This window comes from Gymnogyps californianus, chromosome 9, assembly GCF_018139145.2.
Source record: "Gymnogyps californianus isolate 813 chromosome 9, ASM1813914v2, whole genome shotgun sequence".
NCBI lineage: Eukaryota > Metazoa > Chordata > Aves > Accipitriformes > Cathartidae > Gymnogyps > Gymnogyps californianus.
The window spans coordinates 12436311-12463159 of NC_059479.1; the positions used below are offsets into that span (position 1 = coordinate 12436311).

Below are 26849 nucleotides of genomic sequence, written 5' to 3' on the forward strand. Positions count from 1 at the left end.
GTTTTAAACGAGGTAACCTTTACAATGTAAAGACACACTTTATTTAGGTCTGAATGGGTCATTTTTCTCTTTCTGTTTTTTTTTCCTGACAGCAGAAGTTCTTCTTTTTCTTCACCAAAAAAAGTTTTATCTTAAGCAGCTCCTAAACACTTGTGCTTAAAACTTTATGACCTCTATAGAAAAATATAATAAATCATTAAGTTTTTGTAGCTTTTGTTAGCTTTTAATAGAACTATGGAAATTTTACAGTGGCTACTTTCGTTTCCACAAAGTAAGAGTGTGCAGGGCTCTCAGTAACCCTCCTTACCAAGACACTCGCAATGGCGGTGCAGGGAGAGGCAGGTACATTATTTTTGTGATTAAGAACTAGCAGGTTTACTCTCCATTTATTTTGACCATCCTATTAGTGCAGCTAAGACATCTGTATAACTTTTCCTTTCACTATGGTTCACGTGAGCTAAATAATGCATATGTTAAAAACTGGGCTTTCAGCGGCTTTTAATAGCAAGGAAAAATAAACTCCTGCAGTATTACAGATACACAATCTCTGTCTTGGCTTCATCACCTGATGTTATTTTAAGAAAATTAGTGGCTTTGCACTGACAAAACCTGTGCAAAGGAATAATGCATTGAGGTCATTTTATCCAATATGTGCAGTAAAGGTTTAGTTAATGGTCTTTTACTTAAAATACTAGGACTCCATCTCACTGCATGTTAACAAGGTAACCAAGACATTCATTTCAATGTGTCTCAGTCCGTGACCCCTAATAGAGGCACCACGTTGCATCCATTCCTCTAACCTTTCTGCCTGCTCTGTTCAGTCTGGGAGCTGGGAATGGCTTTCTGTGCATACAGCACTTGGTGCATACAGCACCTCGTGCATACGGCACTGTATTGGGTTTGCATGGCAAGGTTTTGGTAGCGGGGGGGGGGGGGCTACAGAGGTGGCTTCTGTGAGAAGCTGCTAGAAGCTTCCCCTATGTCCAACAGAGCCAATGCCAGCCGGCTCTAAGACGGACCCGCCGCTGGCCAAGGCTGAGCCCATCAGCGACAGTGGTAGCACCTCTGTGGTAACATATTTAAGAAGGGGGGAAAACTGCTGCGCAACAGCAGCCAGAAGAGAGGAGTGAGAAGATGTGAGAGGAACAACTCTGCAGACACCAAGGTCAGTGAAGAAGGAGGGGGAGGAGGTGCTCCAGGTGCCGGAGCGGAGATTCCCCTGCAGCCTGTGGTGAAGACCATGGTGAGGCAGGCTGTCCCCCTGCAGCCCATGGAGGTCCACGGTGGAGCAGATATCCACCTGCAGCCTGTGGAGGACCCCATGCTGGAGCAGGTGGATGTGCCCAAAGGAGGCTGTGACCCTGTGGGAAGCCTGCGCTGGAGCAGGCTCCTGGCAGGACCTGTGGCCCCGTGGAGAGAGGAGCCCACACTGGAGCAGGTTTGCTGGCAGGACTTGTGACCCCATGGGGGACCCACGCTGGAGCAGTCTGTTCCTGAAGGACTGCACCCTGCAGAAAGGACACGTGGAAAGGACACATGCTGGAGCAGTTCGTGAAGAATGGCAGCCCATGGGAAGGACCCACACTGGAGAAGTTTCTGGAGGACTGTCTCCTGTGGGAGAGACCCCACGCTGGAGCAGGGGAAGAGTATGAAGAGGAAGGAGCAGCAGAAACAACGTGTGATGAACCGACCGCAACCCTCATTCCCCGTCCCCCTGCACCGCTCAAGGGGAGGAGGTAGAGAAAATCAGGAGTGAAGTTGAGCCCGGGAAGAAGGGAGGGGTGGGGGGAAGGTGTTTTTATTTCTCATTACCCTACTCTGACTTGATTGGTAATAAATTAAATTAATTTCCCCAAGCCGAGTCTGTTTTGCCCATGACAGTAATTGCTGAGTGATCTCCCTGTCCTTATCTTGACCCACGAGCCTTTTGTTATATTTTCTCTCCCCTGTCCAGCTGAGGAGAGGGAGTGATAGAGCAGCTTGGTGGGCACCTGGCATCCAGCCAAGGTCAACCCACCACAGTCCTTTTTGGCTCCCAATGTGCAGAAAGCCCCGGGCAGGAAGCAGGAGCTGGTCCCACCTGCCTCCTGCATCCTCTCCCTGCGGGGCCTGGGCTGGCCGGGACATACACATGGGAATAGGCCAGAGGGGAGGGGAAAGGAGGGGGTATGCGGCAGACGAGGTGACCCAGGAGAGACGGAGTCGGGGAAAGGCAGCCGCCGGTGCCACTGTCGGTGTCCGGGCGGGACGAGCCGGCAGAGACGGCCCCGGCGCGGCCCCAACTCCCCGAGCTGCCGAACCCCCCAGCAGCAGCCGTGGCTGCCCCCGCCGCAGCAGGCAGCTGCCGCCGGGGGCTGCTTGCCTTTCTCGGGAGAGAGGGACGAGCCGGTGTGCACACGTGTGAATGCACAACCATAACCACACACATACACACACCCGGGGGGCGAGTATTGCAAGAAATCCGCAGCCAGGTTACAATATTTTGGGGGTAGCTCTGCCGCCGGCCCGGCCCAGCCATGCCCAGAGCGGGTCCCCCCGCCCCCCGCGGCGGTGGGCTCCGGTGCTCGGCGCTGTATCGGCGCGGCGCGCTCCGGGAGCAAGCTGGTCTCCTGAGGGTTTCGCTGCTCCATCCCAGACCCTAGCCCCACCCAATATCCAAAAGCAAAAAAAAAACCCCAAAAAGCAGCAGCCCAGAGCGGACGGAGCGCTTTATTGGTCGCCGCACAAGCCCTGAGCGCTCCTCAGCCGCCCGCCCGGGCTGCAACGCGTTAATTTCATAGCACCGGCGACATGAGGACCTCATACCTCCGGACAACTAGGTGAGTCATAAATACACGGCGCAGGGCTGAAAGCCGAGACTGTTTACAGCGACTTTGCAGCGGCCGGGCTGTGCAGCGCGGGTGCCGGCGGGGGATCCCCGGTGCCGCGCCGGCAGCACCTGCGGCCGGCGAGGGGCGAAGAGGGGGCGGCCTTCCCGCTGCCGTGCGTCCGTCCGTCCGCGGCGGCGGGCGGCCCACCGCGGCCAGGGCCGGCGGTGGCCGCGGCGGGAGCGCGGAGGAGCGGTGCTAGGGAGGGATGCGCCGCCGTCACCGCGGCGCGGTGTTGGATTACCCCTGCCCGGCCCCGCCGCCGCGGGGCCAGCGAGTGCCGCGGCGCTGCGCCGGCGTCCGCGCAGCGCACAGTATGTCGGGCCGGTGACTTCAGCCGGGAGATATTTGGAGGCTCCGCGGGGTCCGGTGCAGGGGGCCAGCGTGTGTTTGGGTCTGAAAGCGAATCAGCGGAGGGCGCGTCACTGCCAAAGGGACCTATAAATCCATCTGCGGCGCCGAGTCGCCCTGGCAAAGCCCGCGCGTCCGGCTCCGCGCTCCCCTCCGCCCGCGGGTGCGGCGCCCCCCGCGTCTCGCCCAGCCCCGCGCCCCCGCCCACCGAGCCCCGGCGGCGCCCGGGGAGCCGGGCGCGCCCAGGCCCAGCCGGGGCAGCCGGAGCGGGCGCTCCCCGGCACTGGCCTGGCCTCCCGCCACGCTCCCCTCTTGGATCTAAGCTTTCGCCGCGACAGGATCCCCGATCTGGAGGAGGAAGCCTCGCTGCTGCTGCTACCGGCTCTACAAATCCCAGCGCCGGCCTCTGATTCTCCCAGCAGGCTGAGGGGGGTGGTTTGATTTTATTTTTATTTTTCCCTCCCCTCCTCAGCTGGGGTGATTTTTTTTCGTGGGTTTTTATTTTTTCCTTCCCGCCGTTGCGTGCGTGTCCGAGCAGTGCGCGGCTCCCCGCGGTGCTGGACCAGCTGGCGTTACAGGAGCCCTGATGTCTTCATCTGACTCCCCGCAGTTGTTGATGGAGTGTCTTTCTCAGATTTCCAGGCAGGGTCCCAAGAGCAGCACCCAGAGCCAGCTCCCGCTGCCAGGCGGCGCTCCCCGCGGCTCGGGCCGCTCCCGCCGCTGCTGAGCGCGGCTCCGGGGCCGGAGCGGGCAGAGACCCCCGCGGCGCCGCTCCTGCCGCGGCCACAGCACCTGCGGCGGAGGCCGCCGGGGCTTGTGCTGGCGGCTCCCTTCTGCCTCCCTCCAGACTTGCGACCTTGCCCCCCCCCATCCCCACGCCCCCCTCCCCCCGCGCAAAGAGTCCCGGCGGTCGGACCCCGACCTGGCCCACATGCACCGTCCGTCCGGCCGCTCGGCTCCCCGGCGTTAATGTCCATCTCGGGTCCGACGAGACCAGCTTAGAGGTGAGGGCGAGGCGAGGGCCGCGGTGGAGTGGGCGAGCCGGGGCGGGCACCCTCCCCGGGGGCACAGGGCCGCCCCGCAGCCCCCCAGCCCCGGCGAGGTGCGAAGGCAGCGGCCAGCGGGGAAAGCGCGCACCGGGCGGCAGGCGCCGGCGGGCCCCGGGCGGAAGCCGCGCCCCGAGCCCCTTCGGGCCGCGTCGAACCGGGCTGGGGGCAGCTGTCATCCCCGGGCGGCGGCCATCGGGGTGCGTGCCGTGGCTGACTGCGGGCGGGGCGACCGGAAAGTGAGAAGAGAGGGAATGCGAGAAAAGAAGGAAAAGGAGAGAAGAGAAAAGAGAAGGAAAGGGAAAGGAGAAGGGAAAAGAAAGAGGAAAAGGAAAAGGAAGGAAAAGGAAGAAAAAGAAAAGGAGAGAAGGAGAAGGAAATGAGAAGGAGAGAGAAACAAGGGAGAGGGAAACGAGAAGGAAAGGGAAAAGGAGAGGAAAATGTTTCTATTTCCCTTTCCTTTCAAAGAGGAAATGGGAAAGGGAAAAAGGAAATATGGAAACAGAAGGGGAAAGGGAAATGGGAAGAGAAAGGAAAAAGGAAAGAAGAAAGGGAAAGAGGAAAGGAAGAGGGAAAGAAAAAGGAAAGGAAAAAGGAAGAGGATAGGGAAAGGAAAAGGAAAGGGGAAAAGGGAAGTGAAAAGGAAAGAAGAAAGAAAAGGAGAAAAAATGAAAGGAAAGGAAAAAGAGGAAAAGGAAAGAGAAAAAGGAAAGAAAAGAAGACTGGGAAAGGAAAGGGAAAAGGAAGGAGGAAAGGGAAAAGGAAAATAAAAAGGGAAAAGGAAAGGAAAAGGAGAAGAGAGGGAAAGGGAAAGGAAGGTTTGCCTGTAGCATGGCAAAGCTGTGCAGCCCCGCACCCCAGTTCAGCCTGGTCCACCGTGGCCCAGCCCAGGGACAGGTGCCCTGGTACTGCCCAGGTGCTGGGGGAGGATGAGTACAAGGTGACCTGGCTGCCAGCACAGGGACATGGTCACACCCCCATGTCCCTGGGCACAGGCTCCTGGGACCTGCCTGCCCACATCCCCCAAAGCAGCTTGCTTGGGCATAGAGGGGCTGGAGGCCATCCTGCACTGCCCTCTCCCACACCGCTCGCTCGCTGGGGAGAGCCCACCTCCCTCGCTCTGGGAGGCGATGGGGATGGGGATGGGAAGGTGAGCTGGGCACAGGTTGTTTCCCCCTGCTCTGTCCCCGGGCCTGGCCAGGGTGGACCTGGCTGATATGGGGTGTGAGGCTGTGCAGCTTTGTCTCAGGGCTGGCAGGGAAGGGGGCAGGACTGGGGGAGCACAGCAGCTGGGAGCTAACCCTGCCTCTCCTCTCTGCCAGGGGCCTGTGTTGGAAGGAGATCTAAGATGAAGTTATGGGATGTTGTGGCTGTCTGCATGGTGCTGCTCAACACGGTCTCCACCTCGCCCCTGCCCACCGGTAAGACGCCTCCCAAGGGGCCCCCTTCAGTGGTAGAGGGGCCTGAAGACGATCTCTCCCCCATCAGCCTGCTGCCTCCCTATGCTGTGCATAGTGACTGTAAGAAACATTCCCCTTCATAGCCACTGCTGTCTGTCTTGCTAAACCCACTTCCCTTTGCCCAGGCATCAGGGTGAGGAAAGGCTCCCCCACTTCCCCCCCCACTTCCCCCCCCCACTTTCAGCCCCCACTTTCTGCCCCCACTTCTCCCCCAGGCAGGTTCAGTGGTTCTGGTCTGGCTCCAGCAGCTCCAAAACAAGTCATCCTCCAAAGCTTGGGGTTGGCAATTGCAGTGGAAATGCCCCCCTTCCCCTCCACCTCCAGCCCTACCTTCCTGGCGGTCATAAGATCCCTTTGGTTGAAAAACCCAGAGAAATGGGAAAGTTATTTGTATGCAAAGGAGCCGTGAGGAGGATCAGGTACGTACACCTCCCAGCGCAGGCACTGAAACTCCTTCCCCACCGCTTTAAGCTCCTCTCCATGCTCAGACCTGCCAATGCAATTATTCACTGTCTGTAGTGGGCACAAGTCCTGACGGAGATTGGGCTCCATGGTGGGAGGCACTGTACATGTCCTGCTCAGTGCTGCTGAGTTTCATTAAATCCTCCTTGGATCCTGATCCCGAAATTAGTGTGTCCATGTGGAAATTTACAGAAGAGTAGTGGTGGCAGGGTTAGGAGCTTGATGCAGAGCAATCCACATGAACCAGCTCACAGTAAAACAGCTTACAATCCAAATGACAGATAATAATAATGCCTCGCTAATAATAGGTCTCCTACAATAGCAGATACAGGATTTTCACAGCAGTATGTGAGTGTTATGCTAACACCAGTGGCTTTTTAAAGTGAGAGTTAATATGACTCAGTAAGAAGTGGCAAAATACTCACATGAATTGTGGAGATATTCACTTAGCAAAGGCACAGACGCAGCTTGGAGGTTGCTCCCTTTGCCCTTGCTCAGCCCCCTCTGTTCAGCTCGTTGCAGGATGCAGACAGTATCCAGTAATTTGGATTCATTTTTATCTCCTTATCTGGAGGCATGTCCTTTCCCTGCGCCTGCTGCAGCTCCAGCCACGGGCAGCCCTGCTCTGGTTTCTCCAGGAGCAGCTGGACTAACGCAGTGTGGAGGCGCTGAGCAGGGAATTGTGTGCCATGACTCCGCTTTGCATCCCCTCTCCAACATCCATCTCCTCTTCTGTCTGTCCCCATGCACACATATCTATGTCCTTCCCCATTTAGTCTTCTCTATTTCCTTTTCTTGCTTGTGTTTTCCCCCTGATGGAATCTTTCCCAGGCTGCTGCCTCCTCCCATCCCAGCCCGGTCTCCTGCCGTTCGCAGACCAGCAGCCCCTGACGTCCTTTCAGCCCTTCCACGCAGGGAGGTCAGCCAAAAGTGCTTCCTCCCAGGGCTCCAGCCTGCCAGGGCTGCGGGGCTGTCACACGTGGTGATCATCTTCTCCATGGCGAGCTGCGTGGCAGGGAAGGTACCAGGGTGCTGAGCCGTCCTACGAGAGGCAGTGATCAGCTTTTCAAGCTGCTGTGCCAGTCCCCTCTGCACGGGCTTGCTGCAGCGCTGGTGGCAAGAAGAGTGTTAGGGGGAAAGCAGCGTGGGTGGGAGAGCATTAATGCTCTGTCTTTCCAGGGTGGGAGTATTTGTATGATCCTACTTTAATCTTGAAACTTACTTCTGGGAATATGGTTCCCGGTGAGCTGATTTCTCCGCAGCAGCTCGAGGGCACAGGTAGCAGTAGCAGTCTTGTCTGTTCCTAGTGTCCAAAACTTCTCAGTTTCCTCCTTTTTTTCTGTGGATTGGGTAAACAAGAAGTGGGAAGAAAGATGACCTGTGTTTTACCTGAGCTATGGTAGTATCAATAGACAGCGTCTTCCAGAAATCTCTGTTTCCAGGGTACAGACATAGGCTTTGCCAAGCAGAGCTGGGTCGCAGGTTATCACCCAGGATAGTCATTTCAGAAAGGGCTGATAGTTTGGTCTTGATCTCTTAACCATGCAGATCACAAATAGATGGGCCTGACTACAAGGGGAAAGTAAACAGTCCTGTTCTTCACAACAGAAATTGGGGAAAATCCAGGGAGTTCCTGTGATCTTGACACAGCAGTGGTTTACACAGCATCTGTGCCCAAAAGTCAGAAACTCTTCTCTCCGCTACATTGCCAAGTCAGATGAGTCAGGGGAGACCTGCAGAAAGGCGGCTGTAAGAAAGCAGTGAAATACTTTGATCCACTTTTACGCCATTTTTAGTTGATTTAAGTGTGTGGTGTCTGGAGAGCAGTCTGCAAACACAGAGCCCACGAGGCTGATCCTATCCAGGCACATCGCTGCCTTCCTGCTGCAGCAGCACTTTGTTCGAGTCACCACTGTCAGTGTCTTTGACATATTTGTTTCTCTCTGCTTACCATTTGGTGGCACACACCCTTCAGCACATGAAAGATGTAGAATGACGTACACAAGAGGAGTCACGTCTACACCATGTAGACTTCCCTCTCCTCTTCGAGGTTTCTCTTACAAGCAGAGGGCAGTATGCCACAAGCATGCAGGCATGCTTGCAGCTCCCCGGCTTGTCTGCTGGTGGACCTGCCGTGTATTAATATCTCTGTGGATACTGTTGGTCAGCTACTTCGCCGAGTGCCTTTGCAGGAGGCAGCTCACAAAGCGGTGGGAGCGCCGTCATCACCCATGTTGGCTCATCTGCATAGGGCAGTGTGTGGGCGCTGAGCAGGACTGGGTGCTGCATGTGTTCAAAGAGGGGTGCACTGCTCTCTCCTAAGGTGATCCCCATGCAGGCTGGGTGGGGAGTAGCAGTTGCGCTCCGAGGTGTGCATTGCTCTTACTCCAGGGAGGTCAGGTCTCCCATACACCACCGGCAGTGGGGGTTAGTAGGGTTGTGAGATCATGTCCCACTCCTAGGGACAGGCCAGACACCTTGCTGGAGCACAGATCTGTTTTCCCAGGCCCTCTACACCTTTTTGTGTTCTCATTTGATGGGACTTCTTTCTCTGCAAAGTGCTCTGAGGTCACCTGATGCTACCCCATCTCTTTCAGATTGGCTCGAAACCTTCCTTCATTCCAGCCTACAGGCAAGGTCCTAACCTCCCAGGCTTATCAGGTGTAATGTGCTGACCTTTGCTGTTTAGGGCAGTAGAGATGGCAGAGGGTGTTGGCAATTGCAGTCTTCTGCATTTTTTACTTGACTGGACGCTGGAGTGAGAGTAGTCTCCATAAATGCAGTGCATTTGAGATTAATCCAGTGTTCATAGGTGTTTTAAGCATCAGTGTTCATGGGATAGCTTATTTCACATGAAGAAGAGTAGCTGTAGCATTTGTAAAGTTAGAAAACCCTTTCTTTCTGTCATGCTACAGTCTGCTGGGGGAAGGACACAATTAGCTTAAATAGCAACTGTGAACAGAACAAATATAAACCAAATTACCATAAGCTAAAAACTAAGTCAGCAGCTTCAGAAGCATGACAGTGCAGAGGGAGCCAAACACTTGGTTTGACTTATATGCAGTTCCCAGTGAATACATTTTGTAACTGCTTGCCGCTGTATGGCCATAATCAACATGTATGTGAGGACTGGAGTATCCTGAGATCCAGGTTATGATATATAGTCTCTTGATCAAGTGGGCATCTTTAGTAAGAACTAGCGGTATGCATGTAGAATTAAATGAAAAATCTCACTATAGGCTTTTCCCTCTAAATAGAAGGAAAAGATGTTTCTTTGCATTATAACAACTGAGTTACTCCATGGCCACTGGATGGTCATTTGTTGTTGGAGCTCCTTTGGTATGTTATACCATAACACACTGTGTTATGTGTGCATTATACCTCTGTTAAACATTCTTCATACCCCTGCTAAGGGGTATTTAATGTTAAGCTACTGCATTTAGCTGCAACATTATCAACTAGTATGGAAGGTATCTAGAATAAACAGTGATATTGTAGGGCTCTTTAAGGCAAAAATGGTATTAAATTATACTTCCAAATGAATGCATTTCCTTCCCTACAGTATTTATTAGGCACATTCAGTGTTACGAACCAGAACTCTCATGTTTCTGTCCAGGCTTTCCTGCTCAACACACTTATGGTGTGGCATATGTGGTTTAGTCTAAGACGCCCAGAAGCTACAGAGGTAACCTGCCCATGCACAGTAAATCCGATGCATTGGAGAGGTATCTGCCACACTGAGCAGGTGCCACACTGCGTCATTTGATCTGTGTGTATCCAGTACAGCCGGTTCATCCAGCCAGTGTCAGACCGAGTGTGCGTGTGTCCCTGGGCCAGCATATATATATATAGTAAAGTTTGTTTGCATGGGCACACCCAGGTTATCTAGGCTTTTAGAAATCTTAAGCATTCAAATTCACCTTTTTTTCATGGGCAAAATTCTAAAAAAAGAAAGAACAGGACACATCTGGGTAAATCCAGATGCATTTAGCCCTAGAAGCTGATTTTTCCGCAGTCTCAGGTATGACTACTGAATATACTCCTGTGAAGGATGTTCTGAGACTTAAGGAGGAAAGGACTGAAATGCAAGAGAATATGGTTTTATTCTCATTTTAACAGTTATCCTTTGTTTAAAGTTTTATGTCTTTGCTCCTTTTCAATTTAGGGACCTCAAAAATTTCCCAGTGGAAGTGTGGATCCTTTTAGATGTTTTCCAGGTGTGGGTTGCTCGATAACATACCTGAACATGCTTTTCTTGGTCACCTTTCATAGGCCTCTTCAATATATTTTAGAAATCCCCGTGTTCAGGGTCTGCAGATGACAAGCTGCGAAACCTTTCTTGGAAGGCTGAAGAATTCAGCTGTGTAGTGACTATTGATGAATTGATGGAGGAGGCATTATTTGTCCACTAGAATAGGATCCTCAGATTGATAGATTGTAATGTCTTTGTAAATTATACTGTTCCTGATTAGGACTGCATAAAGTAAGTTTAAAATATTTAAAGTTACAGAGGTTGAGAGAAGCCATTGGGGTCATCGAGTCCCATCCCCCATAACTGCAGATGATCAGGGATGGATATCTAGTGCAAATATCCAGTCCTCATCCTCCACGTACACTACCAAGCAACTGCAACTTAAAACTTGTAGTACATAGGCAAAACCCCATATAACTACACTTGTTGAGGAGTCTCATACTTCTGAGGTAATAAGTTAATGACAAGTAATAAATGAGGAATACTAAATATTGCAACATAACCATGTTCAGGATCATCAGACATCTAAATAGGCCACTGCCACATTAGTGCTGGTAGAATGGTTGACACTGCACAATTGTAATTTTTGACAAAAACAGCTGTAGTTTCTGATCAAGTAATATTTGGTAAGGGGAACCAAAGGAAAGATTTCAATGATTCTTGGAAATCCAGTCCTAATTACAAAGAGAAGAAAGAAAACAGAATCAAAAAGATTTATTTGAGAAAGGTACAAACAAAGCATTAAGACACAAAATATACATTAGAGTATGTCTGTTTTTAAGATCAAGGACAGAAAATGAGTTATGTAAGACATTTCAAATATCAGCATTCTTTTTAAGGAATAAAGCCACATTGTATGACACTAGCAGATATTTAGGCTTTTGCCTTAGTCTGTATGTATTGGTACAGCACTTAAACTGAAACCTGCAGGTACATTTCTTTGAAGTCAGTGGGACTTGTACAAATGCTTTAATGATTATTGAACAGGAATAGGCTTCAAAAGAAGCAAACGCTGAAATCAAAATACTTGTTTTCCTGCGTCTGGGCCAGGCAGCGTTACAGCAGGTATGCCAAGACTTCTCAGGTGGCCGTGTTTTTAGAGGCAAGCTGGTCATATCCACTTTAACTAACAAGCTACATACAAATATCTGGACTACCTCTGCTCCCATCCCAAGCGCGTAAGATTTCTTTGGCAAAACCATCAATTACTCAGGAAATTTCTGACAGGGAGGTATGGATCCAGCGTATTGGCTAGGAAGGGGGCAGAGCTCTTTGGAACCCGGCTGCCTCCAAGCAGCTGCTGACACCATCTGACAGGTTGTGGTCCACACATCCCAGCATGAGACCTCCTGCAGCGGAGCACGTAGCACCTGTCCTAGAGCGAGGGACTGATTATTATAATAAGAACATTTTCCGAACTGCAATATTAAAACTTTTCATATTGTACCTATTGTAAACAGGTTGAAATGCAGGTAGTGAAAGGCGACAGTAGAAGAACATGTATTATTTATAGGTCAGATCAAAATCTGATAGCAACAGAGATTGTCACAGTAGGGGCATCAGCCATGGTTTTGCCCAGACAGCTCTGCTTTATTGCCCCAGGGAAGAGACTGGGATAGGGTCCCTTCCTGCTGCTTTGCTGCCTGTGTTTGTTTCTTGGGGACACTCCTAAAACCCAACAGGAGATGCAGTGTAAGAGCACAGGCAGCCCGGGAACAGTTGCTTGATTGGAGTAGGGTTGAGCTGTTGTTGCAGTGACACTTCTGCTGTTATTTCTGTTATGCTGTTCTGGTTCAGTGAGCTGGCACTAAAGTGGGGCTGGGTGACCGATGTGGGGGTTTACTGATGTCATGCAAGGGCTGGGCTGGATCACTTCTGCACCAGGAATGCTAAAGAGAATTTCTTTTTATTACCAACAGTATTTCCTCCATTAAAGTCTCAGTGCCGTGCCTGTTAGCTGGCTGCATGCCTTCTTGCTAATAGAGGTCACAAGTTTCAGGTCCCAGTCATACATACTCATTTGAGGCTCTTGCAGGGATGGGACAGAACCAAATATTAAGCATAAACCCAAGTTTTACTGGGAAGCTGGAGATTTATTCAGCATGTGTCCTGGTTTCGGCTGGGATAGAGTTAATTCTCTTCTTAGTAGCTGGTACAGTGCTGTGTTTTGGATTTAGTGTGAGAATACTGTTGATAACACTCTGATGTTTTAGTTGTTGCTAAGTAGTGCTTATCTTAAGCCAAGGACTTTTCAGTTTCCCATGCTCTGCCAGCAAGCAGGTGTGCAAGAAGCTGGGAGGGAGCAGAGCCGGGGCAGCTGACCTGAACTAGCCAAAGGGGTATTCCATACCATGGAACGTCATGCCCAGTATATAAACAGGGGGGAGTTGGCCGGGAGGGGCGGATCACGGCTCTGGCATCGGTCAGCAGGTGGTGAGCAATTGCATTGTGCATCACTGGTTTTTTTCTTTTTTTTTTGTTATATTCCTTTTCATTACTATTATTATTATTATATTTCATTATTATTGTTGTTAGTATTATATTTTACTTCAGTTATTAAACTGTTATCTCAACCCACAAGTTCTACCTTCTTTCCCAATTCTCCTCCCCATCCCACTGGGAGCAGGGGGGAGGAGTGAGGGAGCGTCTGCGTGGTGCTTAGCTGCTGACTGGGGTTAAACCACGACAGCATGGTATGGATTTGGAGGGGTACAAGGCCCATGGTGGGCAACAAGGCAGGTATGTGCTTCACTCAGGTTTGGCTCCTGCTCAGTCAGTGGCTTCAGGCAGGGCACTGCCACTTTTTCTTTTTCCCCCTTTTACACTGTTTATGCCATAACTTCTTCAGATGCAGAGATTGCCTCGTGGGTGCTCGAGTACCCACACAGCCCTGTACAATAAGGCCCTAGTGCAGACGGGCTCCTGGCAGCTACTGCAGGAGCTGTCACACAACCTCAAGAGCGATCGCTGAAAAGCTGTCTGCTCCTCAATGCTTCAGAGCTGGTTTTTCAAAGCTCTGAAACAGAGGCAAGACCACATCCTCTTGCTGTTCCTTTGCTGCTTGGCTGCCAGATGAGACACCCCTTTGCCCAGGGGCCAGAGGAGGGATCCAGCCCCAGGTGCCAGCCTGAAGTCGGGCAGGATCTTGTGAACAACTCCTGCCTGGACCAGACAAAGAACAAGAAACTCTTGTGGACAGGTCAGCTTGCAAGGCAGCTTCCTTTACTTCACCCAATTCACCTGACCTTGCTTTTTCCCTCTGTTACCAGGTCATTCCCCCAACTGGCAGCAATTATGATGGTCCTGTTGTTTCTCCCCTTTCTTCTCCTGGTAGGAACCAGCATTTCATACCTGTGAGAAAGCAGGCAAAGGATGCAAGGGGAGGCACTGCCAAGCATGGCAGTGTGAAAATACGAAGTACTCTGCAGATTTGCCATTATGACCAACACATGGGAAGCAGCAGGGTTAGCTAGTGAGCTACAAACACAAAACTTGGCCACTCCATTAGGAACAAGCACACCAGGTAGGTTAACCCTGTGCCTTTTTCCAGTGCTGCCTTACCGTACCTGACTGGTGTGAGTGGCCCCGGAGTCATCCTCCAGGTTACTTAGCACTTTACCTGGATGAGAGACAAGTGACACCAGTGAAAGGCTCCATTTCTAAGGGCTCTCTGAGTCAGAGGGGAGGACGCAGTGTTTCCTGGGAGCTGGCGAGGCAAGGAGTGAGGTAGTGAACCAGAACTGTATTAAACATTTAAAGATGAGCTGACCCTGGTGTGTTTGATGCTCTGTTTACTAATGGACACAACTGACTGGTTTCCATTTCACTCTTAGCCTCACAGATTTTCATGCAAGGCATGAAAGCAAAGTCATGCCTCAGAGAGGTGATATTTTAATTGTTTAGATCCTGAAAACTTTTCAGTATAACTAGTTTTAACACCTGCCTTTGATGCCTGCATGATAGGCTTTGTTTTTCATGAAAAGTATTTCATTTTTAATAAAATAAATGTTTTATCCCCACCACAGTTCACACCTTTTTACTTTACAAAGCAGACTGATCATCACATTGGTAATTTTAACCTCACTAAGGTCACACTTCCACAAACAGGTTACTCCGAGGGTCTCCTAAAGTACGCCTTTGTGGTGTGAGAAGGGGAGATTCTGTGTTTGGATAGGGCTTGTCCACTATAATAAATACCTGAAAACATTACTGCAAAGCAAGCTAAATACAAAAATAATTAATGAATAAATGGTATACCACATTCATCTGCATAAGCAGCAAAAAATGAGGATGATTCATTGCAGTCACAGTTAGAGGCACATTAATTGTATATTTCCCACTAGCAAATGATCTAAGAAGAAACATCTTTGTGAGTATAACTTTGGAGTAAACTTAAAAAACAACCAGGAAAGAAAGGAAATTAAAATATTTTAGTTAAGAAGCTCCCAGATTAAAGTACCAGAACTATTTTGAAAAAGGGCCATTTGATCCTAACACAGATCTGGATCTGAATTTTCTAAATAATGCTTATCATTATAATGAGCTGGATTAACCTCCTTGAACTTTGAAATCATACTTTAAACAAGAGTCTGAATGCTGCTGTTTGAACTTCTCTAATTGAAAGACAGCTGTGCTTAAGTGAAATATCCCAGTAATTTTATTAAATGTTTGGCCTGAACTTTTGATGTAGTAGCTATGCAATCCCACAAATGCATGCATAAAAGCTACAATGTAAAATAAAAATTTAATTTTATCATTTTTAGTATACCTTATGTGACTTTTATTATATCACTTTAACTCAGGATATGCAAAGTGCCAAATGATGCTGCAGTGATGTAATTACATTTTCCCAAGATCAGTATATAAAACTATTCCTTAAAGTACAGTTTCCAATAACTTAAAACATCAAGTTTTATGAGATTTAAAAAAAAGGAAAACTCACTTATATAAATTATTATTTTGCAATTAATAGAATTTAAGCTTTTCTTGTAAACCATAGTAGACAGCATGGTCAGAAGAGACTGTAGTTAGCCTTTTACATCCATAACCAGGCACCAAAATGAGTAACTGGATTTTTTTCTCAAAAGCTGGAGATCCATCTGTTCCCACTGAAATCAATTTGTGGTCAGGTACAAACTGATGGTTTCTTGCTCTACCATGCTGGGTTACTGCCACTGCGGGGGAATATTTGGCTTTAAAATAAAGCTGTTGCTAGTGAAATCAAAGGAATAGTTTTACAAAATGTAATTGTGGTCACATTTGAACAGACAGAAATAAATTGTCCATTTTTCCTTAATGGAAACTGTTTTCTTGAGAATGTGACGAGTTTGGTTTGGATATTTGTTTAGACCTATTTTATGTAGAAGTCTGTCTGAACACTGTATAATTTATTCTTCTAAAAAGTGCAGGCATCAGATCCCGATCCTGCTGGCACACAGTGTCTCTAATTAATTGGAAATGCAAAGGCAGGCTCTGGGAGGTTTGTAGCGGGGAAGATGCCCAGAGGAAGGCACGTTTCCCTGCATGCCCAAAGCAGAGCTCTGGGGTGGCTTTCTGCAGAGGTTGGTGGGGAGCACCACGGGTGTTTGGCTGCAGGAGCCTACACCCGTACGTGCTGCCAGCTCTTGCAGTGCCCAGGGGACAGGGACTGTGCTTGGGGACGGGCAGGTCAAAGCCTCAGATTCCAGAGAGCAGCAGTGAGGTGAGAATTTTCAGTTTGCGTTCAAGAGGGGTGTTCCTAACCCAAAAGGTTGGGTCAAAACTATGATCTGAGTGTGCCCTAAAGGTTCAGAAAGCAAGCAAACAGCAAGCAGATGATGCAAATGTTCTTGCTTTTTTAAATGTCTTTTAAATGAGTCTCATTTCTTTATTTTTATTTGACTCCTGGAGTTTTGGATGTTTGGTGTTGACCAACTCTGTGCCCAGCCTGGTCACTCTTCTGGATTCCTATGTTCACCAGTCCTGTGATGTTTTGTTCTTTCCTTCTTTGCTTTTTTATTCATTTTCTGATCCTGTGAGAAACTCCTGGCAGATCAAGAGCCCTGGTTCAGCTGGACATGGAAGACTGATGGGGTCTGTGAGCCTTTTTGCCACGCTGTGAACAAGATACACAGAGGCCCTGTGCCCCCTGAGGGAGGATTTTACATTTCCAGGACGTATGGTCCTTTCCCTTGGGGAATGCCTGCTTTGAGGTGCATCACACTCATGTATGTGTGAGCCAACCTTCACTAACCTATATTAAGCACGTGCTGTTGTGGGCTATCCCATCCTATCCTATCCTATCCTATCCTATCCTATCCTATCCTATCCTAGGTGGCTTCAGATTTTTAAATTCTAATTCCTTCACACCCTGGAGCCAGGGACTGCTGCTCAGAGAAGATCTTTACTGCCTTTATTGCCATAGTATCTGAGCATTTTCTGCTGGCACTTTTTATGTGTGTACATGTAAATACAACACACATATACACACATCCAAACTGTATATTTTATAAGAAGGGATAATAGTATGTGCTTTTCCCAGGGATGTGAAATCCCCACGGAAAGCTCTGTCTGGTGCACAGTCAAGTCAGTGCAGTCCATGCAGTATTAGAGAAGCGAAGCTGCCAGGCTGTTGACCTTCATTCTGAGACTATAAACGGTTTTTAACAGTGTTTGAGACAAAGGGGTAACTAAGTAAAACAGATCATGGCTCAATCAAGTGGCTTTATTCAGATTACAAACCAGCACTCGATGCCAAGGCAGCCCCTATGAGTGCAGTGGTGTTCCCTAGCCACGCAGCTCAGCTCAGCACCCTCTTCACCCCCTGCAGCACTTACCGCAGCGCAGAGACCAAACAAGTGCTCGGCAGGTGGTGGCTGTTGTGTGGGGAGGTATCTGGGCATCCCTGGAGCACATCTACCAAGTGCCCGTCAGGCTGGGGTGGTCCTGCTGTCAGTCTTCTCCACCTTCCCTGCTGTCCATTAGCCTTTTATGGTCTTTAGTCCTTGGTCAGTGGTTATTGCTTATTCACGTATGATGTCTGGTGGTAGCTTCCTTAGCATTTATCTCTAGTGCCTTGTTTCAACCCATCACACCTTGTGTTAATGCTGGCATTTCTACTTGGTTGCCCAGGGTCCTACTTCAAGAGTTTTTTACGGCATTTTGTTTTGGGCTCTCAGGCTTCGCACCCATACTTATTGAACAACCAAATATCCCTACTGAGTCGTGACTGTCACCTTGGCATAGGCCACTATGTCAACTCTCACTTCACTCCTCGCTGTCAAGGTTTCCTTCAAAACCCCTGCGAGCCACTCTTAGTGAATGTTTGTAGTCACACCAATGACTACGCTTCGTTAAGCAGCAGAAAATTACCACCAAGCCACATCCGATCAGTATGAGCCCCATTACTTGGGTCCATGATTCAGTGGTTGCTGGGTCCAGCTGCGCTTGACACAGTACGAAGAGCACAGGCCCACACCACTGAGTGTGTGTTAAAACTCAGCTTTTTGGGATTGTGTTGAGGCTGGTTGATCGCGGGGGATTGGAGGTGTTCCTCAAACAGTGCTAAATTTTGGAAGCAAACTTGGGGCACATCGGCAGTCCAGTTGGAATGTGCCAAAAAGTGCATTGTTGCATTGATCATGACTAGTTTGGGGCTCCACAGGTAGAAGGTGTTGTTGCTTACAACAACTTGCAAGGACTCACTGGGTAGCCGAGTAATGCAGCTGCCATTGTGTTTAACGTCGTGTACACACATAGTCCCATAACAGCATGTGATGTGTGGTTGTAGGTGGGCAGACACTGACCAGAGTCGATAGGTCCAGCACATTTCCTTGAGGGGGGCTCTGTGCCCACCCACCGGTTCCCTAATATCAGCAATGTGCCTTGTGTCTCCTCAAGTGATGTAATCTCCAAATACTGGGGGTCACTGCAGGAGTCCTCAGGACAGATTTGGATATCTGTTTGGGATATTTTCCAGTCCCCTGGGCTAAAGGGGAAGTCCACCCTGGAGACAGAAAATTGGCATTCATCTTACTCATAGTGCTGGCATCCCTCCCAGTGAATCTCCCAAGTGGCCTGATTTTGCAATAGGGGATGAGCTGAGTAGGGATTCTTGGCTCTGTTAGACGTATCAGCCACGCATGCTTCATCCCAGGTTACAGCTTGGAGTGCTTCTTGCATGGTTTGTGTTAAAGCCCCAGTGAGATTAGCGAGATCAGCCACGCTGCCAATTACCCCATCTTCTGGTTGCAGCAAGTCCATGTGTGTAGGTAGGGCTCCTCTAGTTGGATACCCCGTTGGCTTGATTACTTAATCTACTTTTTCCCCTACTGCTTCCACCTTCTGCCATGTTGACACCCCATGCCTGCATTAGCAGCGTTGCATAGGGCTCATCTACTGTGTGTTTCCTCCACCTTAAGTATCATAGGCCACTTGCAGCACAGAAGGCTCTCGGTAACATTAGCTCCCTTGGTGCAGTTGGAGCAGTCATCATGCATGAACCAGGATAGATGTCAGCATGGGCTCCGAGCAGGGACACAGTCCACAACATGGACCTTTCCCCCTCTTTATCTACCCTCCAGGGCATACTTGGATTGGCTTGGGCAGGACAGTGCTTGGACCCTATAACTGTCTGGTTAATATTTAACCAAAGTAGACTCCTGCATATAGCACTGTTGCAGGGGTAGGTGACGTTTTTGCACCTGAATTGCAAGCAGTTTAAAAACAATGTGCCTAGTTGGTTTGTTATCTCTTCAGGTAATCCACAGTTTTGTTTCTCCCTTCTTAGGTGGGGGGAGACTTACTTCCCTCACTGCAAAGGCAGCACACCAGATTTGGGATAAATATGAGGCTGAAGGTTGCAGACAAGCGTCTCCACGTATAGGTTGGGTTTCTCTGTAACAATCTTCCAGCTCCTTCCTGATGGTTGACCCTTGCGTGGATTTCATTAAACCCTAGTATACTTCCCTGATGGTTGTATTTCACTCTCCACAGCCAACATCTCATTGTGTCATACTGTTGCTACAAGTACTGGGCCAGAAATATGTGACAGAGGTGTGGGGGGGTAATTTGAAGTTGAGAGTGGGGAATGGCACAGCTAGAGCCATCTCCTCAGGGCCACATCCTTCCCCTATTGAGTTATAAGCTAAGAAACCTAGCTTCTGCGTAAGAAACCTAGAAACCACCCGGTCCCACAGCAACAAGAACAAGTGCCTCCTGCCAAACTCCTCTCCATCTGTATCTGTGCCAGGGCCAAGGTTGTACTTCAGCAATGGGGGCTGTGCCAGCTCCATGTGGATTGTCTTGCTTGATTGAGTCTAGCAAGGTATCTACCCCTTCTTGCTTTTAAGGAACGTAGCCCACCCATCGCCTTGACCTGGACCTTGCTCAGTAGGGCAGTATTCGTATGGTGTAGGCAGACCAGCCTGTCCTGCAACAGAGCCAGGTGGTGCATCCAATGGAAATATCTATCCAAGCTACCCCCTTCCAGTAGGTATGGCTCATAGTGGGTATTTTGGTACCTGCTACAGAGTTAATGATGACAGAGGAGTGCAAGAAGGGTGCATTTACCATTGGTTTCACAGGCTTATGGGGCTTGGCGCAAGGTCCTGCTTTGTTCAGGTCACATATACCTGTATAGGTAGCAGCCATCCCTCCTTCATGCCTTTTCACAGTCACTGGTCTGGGAGATTGTTGCCATTAGCATTGGATACCTGTAAAACACAGTGGAATTCACTTTTCCCAGTCCCAAACTCTACAGTTTATAGGATCCCATTTCCCATGTGTCACCCTCATTATGTGAAAGTACGAGATTGCCTGTAGACTCTTTTACCAGTCTGCACTATTTTGCTGGAGCTGTCCATGAAAAACTGTATACTTCTGATCCATCCCTATTTTATCATGGAAGGGGGCTTCTAGGATGTGGCTGCTTTGGAGTGGGGTCCATATTCCTCCTTAAGTGCAGATGCATTGTGTTTCAGCAGGTTTTTGCACCAACAGTTAACATCCTGCTGCCCCCATCTCCTGCATATTTGGTGCTTCTGTTGAGGATATAAAGGTGCACCTTCGCTAGTGTTACGACCCAGACCGGACAGACCAGAGGGTCATAGAGGTTCTGGGATCCCCCTGGGCTAAATTAAGGGGAAACGACACCAAACGATCACTTTGAATGCTTTATTTGAACAATCCAAACTGTGGAAGGCGTAACGGTGGGCAGTGTGGGTTGCAGCAAAACGTTCACAAGAAGAGAGAAAAGAGAGAAAGAAAAAGAAAGAGGGGGAAAAGAAAAGAGATAGTCACCACCCTTGGATCCCGCGGCGTCGGCGATGAGCGTGGTAATCCTCCGGTGATGGGCGCGCACAACGTGGCTCTTTGCAGTTGTGTCTTTTATAGTCTAAATCTCTGTCCACAGTCACGCCTCTTGAAGACTTATATGGGTTCATTCTAGACAGTTCTCAACATATATGGTAGTGTTCCAGAGGGTTCTTCACCTACTGAGCATGTGCGGCTTATTGGGGTGGTGGTCTCAGGGACTTTCCAAGGAGCTACAAGCCCCCTCCTCAAATAAGCTTTGTGTGGCCTCTGGCCATATGTGGTGGGTTCCCAGGCTGGGTCTGCCAGAACACAGGACTGCACACCCTCCGGCATGCCCCCTGTGTCCATGCCAGCCAACTTCTTGCTAATGGCCCTCCCTCTTTGTTATGCAGACCATACCTTGGTTGCTACAATGTTTGAGACATTGACAGACATTAACTCTTTCAGTCCCTCACAGCTAGGCAATGGGAGGCAGCCTTGTGTCTTCTTCTCTCCTGTTAACAGAGTCCATGCCACTGCATGTGGGCTGGGTACATTTGCTGCGTGGTCTCCCATCAGGGCTCCTGTCTGTTATAGTGCTTATTAGGGAAATGTGGTGCTGAGCCTTTGCCTAAGGAGCTGTTCCTATCTCAGCACCTGACCCAGTGAGAGCCTTCGTGGCTCAGTGGAGGTACCAACCCCCGGCCAGGTGCACTGTGTCAGGTATCACCTTTCCCAATGTTTGCAGTTCCTGGGACATTCATAGGGGTCCTTCTGGAGATGGAGCCCCCTTGCATGCAGGGCTGGGTGCATGACACTGGTTTGTTACGTGGGTGGTCACTTAGGAGTTAAGTACAGAAAGAAGCATCCTCTTAGGTCTTCATGCAAAGGAAATGAATCCTCAAAGACTCAATTTTTGGCACAATGAGAAAAAAAAATCTCAATACTGCAATGTTGTTTACGTGTTTAAGAGACAATCATTAATAATATAACATAAGGGCACCCACACATGGGCTCCTGACAGCCTGACCCTCCATTAAATCACTGTATTCACTAAAGCAGATCACATTGAGGGATTTAGTCCATGGGAAGTTTAAAGATTTCAAAATGTGATTTTATTCCAAATCATGATGAAAAGCTGAAATCTCAGAATGTTTCAGAAGAACACATTCAATTTCACTCTCTTTGAAGTGGTTCATTCTGCTAGTATAAAAACATTTCATTGACTTCAACATTTAATTTACTTGAATAATTTATCTCTGGTAGAGTATATATCAAATGAAAAATGAAATAGATATTTTAATTTCATAAAAAGAAAATGCATTAATAACATTTCCCTTGAAAATTAACATAATACTTCTATTCTGACCTATTTCTACTCAATCTAATCAGCATCTTGTGATATGAAATAATTCCATGAGAAATTTTTCAAAAGCTCTGATAATAATTATCCCCTAAAAGCATTAAAAAAAGCAGGCATTCACTCAGGAATAATAGCTCAGCCTGGCACCCCAGGAAATTCCTCCTTCTGTCCTGCCCAAAAACCTTATCAATAGGTGGCTTTGGCAATACTAACCACTGCTGGTGTGAAAAGACAACAATTAACAATTATAATCACAAAATTGCTTTAAAGAAACCTCGTCCTTTTGCCACTTTGCTGGGAAGAGCCTGTATAACCTCTCTACAGTAGCTTCATGCACCTGTTAACTAATATTTGTATCATGACATGCTTTTCTTTCCCTTGATTTTGACAGGGCTCATTCAATATTGAAAGATGTGCCAGTGCTACCAAACAACAGCAGACACCTACAGAGATAGATACATACATATCTCATTTCTTTTTCCCCAAATGAGTTTCCATGATGATCTAAACTATTCCAAATTCTCCCTGATTTCTGAGGGTCCTGGGCGCACTCTCTGAAGTAACGGACAGGGGAGCTTGCATGTGTCTAACATTTTTTAGCCACGAATGGATAAACTTCCATTAATGACAACTGACATGTGACAAAGCCTTTTCTCTCTTTCCCAAACAGCTAATATGCCAGAGGATTATCCAGATCAGTTTGATGAGGTAGTGGACTTTATTCAAGCCACCATTAAAAGACTGAGGAGGTCGCTGGATAAACAGACTCCGATTTTTTCTAGACGGGAGAGAAACCGGCAAAACGCAGCCACAAACATAGAGAATTCCAGCAAAAAGGGAAGGAGGAATCAAAAGGGCAAAAATCGAGGATGTGTCTTAACAGAAATACATTTAAATGTGACTGACTTGGATTTGGGATATGAAACCAAAGAAGAGCTAATTTTTCGGTATTGCAGTGGATCTTGTGATGCAGCCGAGACCACGTATGACAAAATTTTAAAAAATTTAACCATAAAGAAAAAACTAGTCACTGACAAAGTAAGGCAAGCTTGTTGCAGACCCACAGCCTTTGATGATGACCTGTCCTTTTTGGACGATAACCTGGTTTACCACATACTGAAAAAACATTCCGCAAAACGGTGTGGATGCATCTGACTGCTGCATGCTGGAGGCAGCTCCAGTTTTGCATTCCTGTTACGATGCAAAGAGAGGGACCAAGGTTCCTGGGGAAGTGTCTGCTCAGAGCGGAGAAAAGAGGACCAAGAACGCAGAACAAGGGGTCGTGGGAGCCCGGGGGGGGGGGGGGGCACGAGGCGGCGTAGGAGGATAGGAGCTTTTGAAGTCCTACGGGAAAGTAAATAAAAGCTCAGGTGGAGATGCTGATGGCTGGATGGCGTGTACGCTCCCTTTCCTATTTGACACAGTCCACCGTCAGTGAGACTTGGATCCATGAGGAATGTGCTTAAAAACACAACCCTGCCATACCACACTGTGTTGTAGTTATCCCATCCATGCCAGGAAGCTTAGCTGAGAAGTAGCTTAGGAGTACCTTACTCATCCCCTGCGCCCTCAGCTTTACTGAAAGACACATTGTACTATTGCTCATTGAAGGGTGGTTCCTAAGCACTTAGGACAACTTCTAAACTATAAGAAGATTACTCTCGTAAGTAAGATGATATTGGACAAATATCAAAATTCCCAGGCTTAAGTTCTCTAGGGCCAGTATCAATACAAAGCAAAACAGTTCCGCTTACTGGTTAAGTTTGGTTATTTCCATCTCATGTTTCTTCAAAATGAGTGTAGGATTTCATTCTTCTGCTATCTATGAAAACAAGTTGAGTTTTTAAGCACTTCTTCCTAGTATAGTAAGAGAAATAACAAGCCTGGCCTACACAAAACGTGTTTCTTTTGGTTTACAAAGGACTAACATCACTTGCGTAACTACATTTCTACTTGGTCATTGTGAGTGAGCAGAGACTATTTATTTGATGCAATGCATCTGTTCAGAGACATAAATATACAGAAGATATTTATTGAGCTTAAGTTATTGCTATTTATTACAGTTCAGTAATGAGTCTCCTTATTTATTAACATTTCTTTTCAAAGGTGCCAAACTAGAAGGTGCTTGGAAGATACAGAGAGACAATTAAGTTGGGAACAATGGTCCATGCTTTTGATTGAAAGTGTTAACTTGAATGCAAAAAATCACTTACTTTACCTTTTTTTCTTTTAAACAAAATCCTGATTATGTTCACAAAATGTAGTGCCAAAGTCTGCAGCCCTTCCTCCTGTTCACTAATACTTTTGAAAATTACTGCAGTCATACATGTGCAGGAGCAGCAATGGCTCTGCACAAGTGAGGGTCACAGGACTTGGCTCAACATTAGCAGTTTGTTATAAAAACTAATTCTAGTCATATTTTAAATGTAGCCACATTTTTTTCTCACATTTTTTGCCAACTGACCTCATATAACTATTGACAAATGGAAAATAATCACATTTAGCCTTATAATTTCTTGTTATATTTATTTAAGCTTTTCCTTCCGTATTTCCATATAGAAGAGGTTAAATTCCTCTTACTAGTTAGCCCTGGATTTAATATAGCCTGAAGGTAAACAATTCTGTTAAATAACCAAAGTGTTTTGTATAATTTGCTGAAACATTACAGGATCGTACTCACACAGCAGAACAGTCTGAGTTTCCTTAGGATGAGGGAGGTGGTACAGCAAAGACATTCATACCTGACCACTAACACAAGCTCTCATTCTGGAGACTTTTTTCCCGAAGGAGCAGCAGTGTAGGTCACTAGACATACCTGACAACCAGTGAAGCATCAACTCCCACAAAAACAACAGGAAGAAAAAAAATCCGTACTGAAAAACAAAAAATGATGGTTGGTCCAACCTTTTATCTCATGCATGCAATGGCTCTCCATACTCATTTTGCCCTGGACCCCTCGGGGTGTCACAGAAGAAGGGTCTAGTAGTCAAAAAAAGTCCAGAACAGGCATAGGAAGACATACCAGGTGTATGAAATGTAATTCAGCCCCAACCTCCACTACTTTCCCGGGCTGACAGAGGGCAGCCTCGGAGCCTGCCCACAGGGTCCATGCTCGCACTGCCATGGGGACACCTTACCCTCCACATTGGGCAGGGGTGGTACAGCTGATACCACCGCCAGCATTGGCATGATTTGGGCAGTAAAGGCCTGCTAAGCCAAGGGTCAGCTGCGCTGCTGGGCAGTTAGCTGGGTGCAGCGCTCAGATGTGTGCTTTCACTGGCCCTGGTACGGCCCCAGTTGCTGAAAACTTGCCCCAAAGCATTTTCTGTGCAGCTTGAAGAGACTGCAACCAAAGCAAATCACTATGTTCAAAATACAAAAGGGTAAAGTTTGTGATTTTTTTTTTTTTTTTTTTTTTTTTTTAAGACCTTACTTAAAACAGGAGTGTGCTTCTCTGGAGTTTTTTACTTCACCTGCGATTTATGTCTCAGTCATTTGTGTTAATCAACCAAAGTTCTCTACAGACTTTATTTTTGTACAATATTCATTTTATAACTTTTTACAAAATAAAACTAATTTCTGTTGTTACCTGGTTGTTGCTTGTGCTTCTTCCCCTTTGTACCACTTCCAAGTTACAGTATTGCCTGGTTCCCAACCTGCATGGAGCAATGCTCAAGAAACAGCAAGTCCTTTACACAGTGGAGCTTTCCTCTTCCATCTCACCCCGGTCTTTAATGTGGATCAGAGATGTCTGTAGCTTCTTAGCAGAACATAACGTTAATGGGTGATGTGACTACAATAAGTGACTCCAAAATACATGGTAAGCAATGGCACAATAAGCGACCCAGTGGCAGGCTTGAAGTCTGGTGTTACCCAAGCTGTCCCTTGCCCGTGCAGGGCTGTGGTGGCTTTGTGGTGGCCTTGGCTATGCACAGCCGCAATTCCTGCACTCAGAGGAGATTTGCATTTTGCTTTTCTAACCCTGGTGTTACATCAGTTGGACTAAATTCCATCCACTTTGGCAGTCCTTTTCCCTTCATCTTTAAATAGGAAAATACAACTTGAGGAATTTTCTTTTCTGCCACCATCATGGAAAAGATGAGGGCAGGTTTTGTGGCTGTGGCAAGCAACATTTTCTCAACTGTTTTGTGTTAAAAGTGCTGCAGTTCCTATCACAGAGTCGATAAACACACAGAGTTACAGGTTTTGACACCAGGCTCTGCACTCCTCAAAACTGCTATGGAGAGGAAGAGGGAGCATCTGAGCATTGAGTCAGTGAGCAGGAGATCAAACACTCTTTCTCTTAATGTACAGCATATGGATGCCTTGGTTTCATTTGTGCTGAGCGAGGCCATGCACGCAGCTCTAGCCCAGCTGCTGGAACGCAAAGCAAAGCTCATGAGCACTGCTTTTGAAGCACATGGTATTGAAAGCATTCCTCCTCACATGCCACCACCTTCGCTCTTTGCAGCAAAAGCCCATCCACCATGCACAAAGGCTGCTGATTGTAGTCTGGTTGAATATGGCACACATTAAGCGTTTGGCATGAAAATGACCTGTAGCTTCATGTTCAGCAGAGATCGTGCACTTTCCCAAGAGCTGGAGGCAGTGTCTACGTAAAACACAGCTGTGAGGTGCTCTGAAGATGAATCTCTGATCTTATAGCCCAAACCTCCCATCTTCTCTTATGCGGATGGGGAAGCACAAGGCCAATGCTGAAGTCCTACTTGGCCTTATCAAAGGCTTCAAGTGGGCTATGTAATAGCTGGCAGGAGC

At 47.9% G+C, this 26849-nt stretch overlaps 1 protein-coding gene across 2 annotated transcripts; it reads left to right on the plus strand.

The window, feature by feature from the left end:
* The first annotated feature begins 5612 nt into the window (after positions 1-5612).
* LOC127019764 (glial cell line-derived neurotrophic factor-like) lies at positions 5613-23228 on the plus strand. Of its 2 annotated transcripts, none has more exons than XM_050901973.1 (2): positions 5613-5784; positions 22744-23228. In XM_050901973.1, the coding sequence occupies exons 1-2, from the start codon at positions 5613-5615 to the stop codon at positions 23226-23228; spliced, it is 657 nt and encodes a 218-aa protein (XP_050757930.1). The 2 variants fall into 2 exon arrangements, with proteins under 2 accessions (XP_050757930.1, XP_050757931.1); XM_050901974.1 differs by having other exon boundaries at positions 5613-5685.
* Positions 23229-26849: the final 3621 nt, after the last annotated feature.

Excerpts from the sequence above, each read along its gene's own strand:
- LOC127019764 (XM_050901973.1), top strand. The coding sequence starts at position 5,613 with ATGAAGTTATGGGATGTTGTGGCTGTCTGCATGGTGCTGCTCAACACG. Across the intron at positions 5,785-22,743 it reads CTATGCTGTGCATAGTGACT|CTAATATGCCAGAGGATTAT; the intron begins GTAAGAAACATT and ends TTTCCCAAACAG.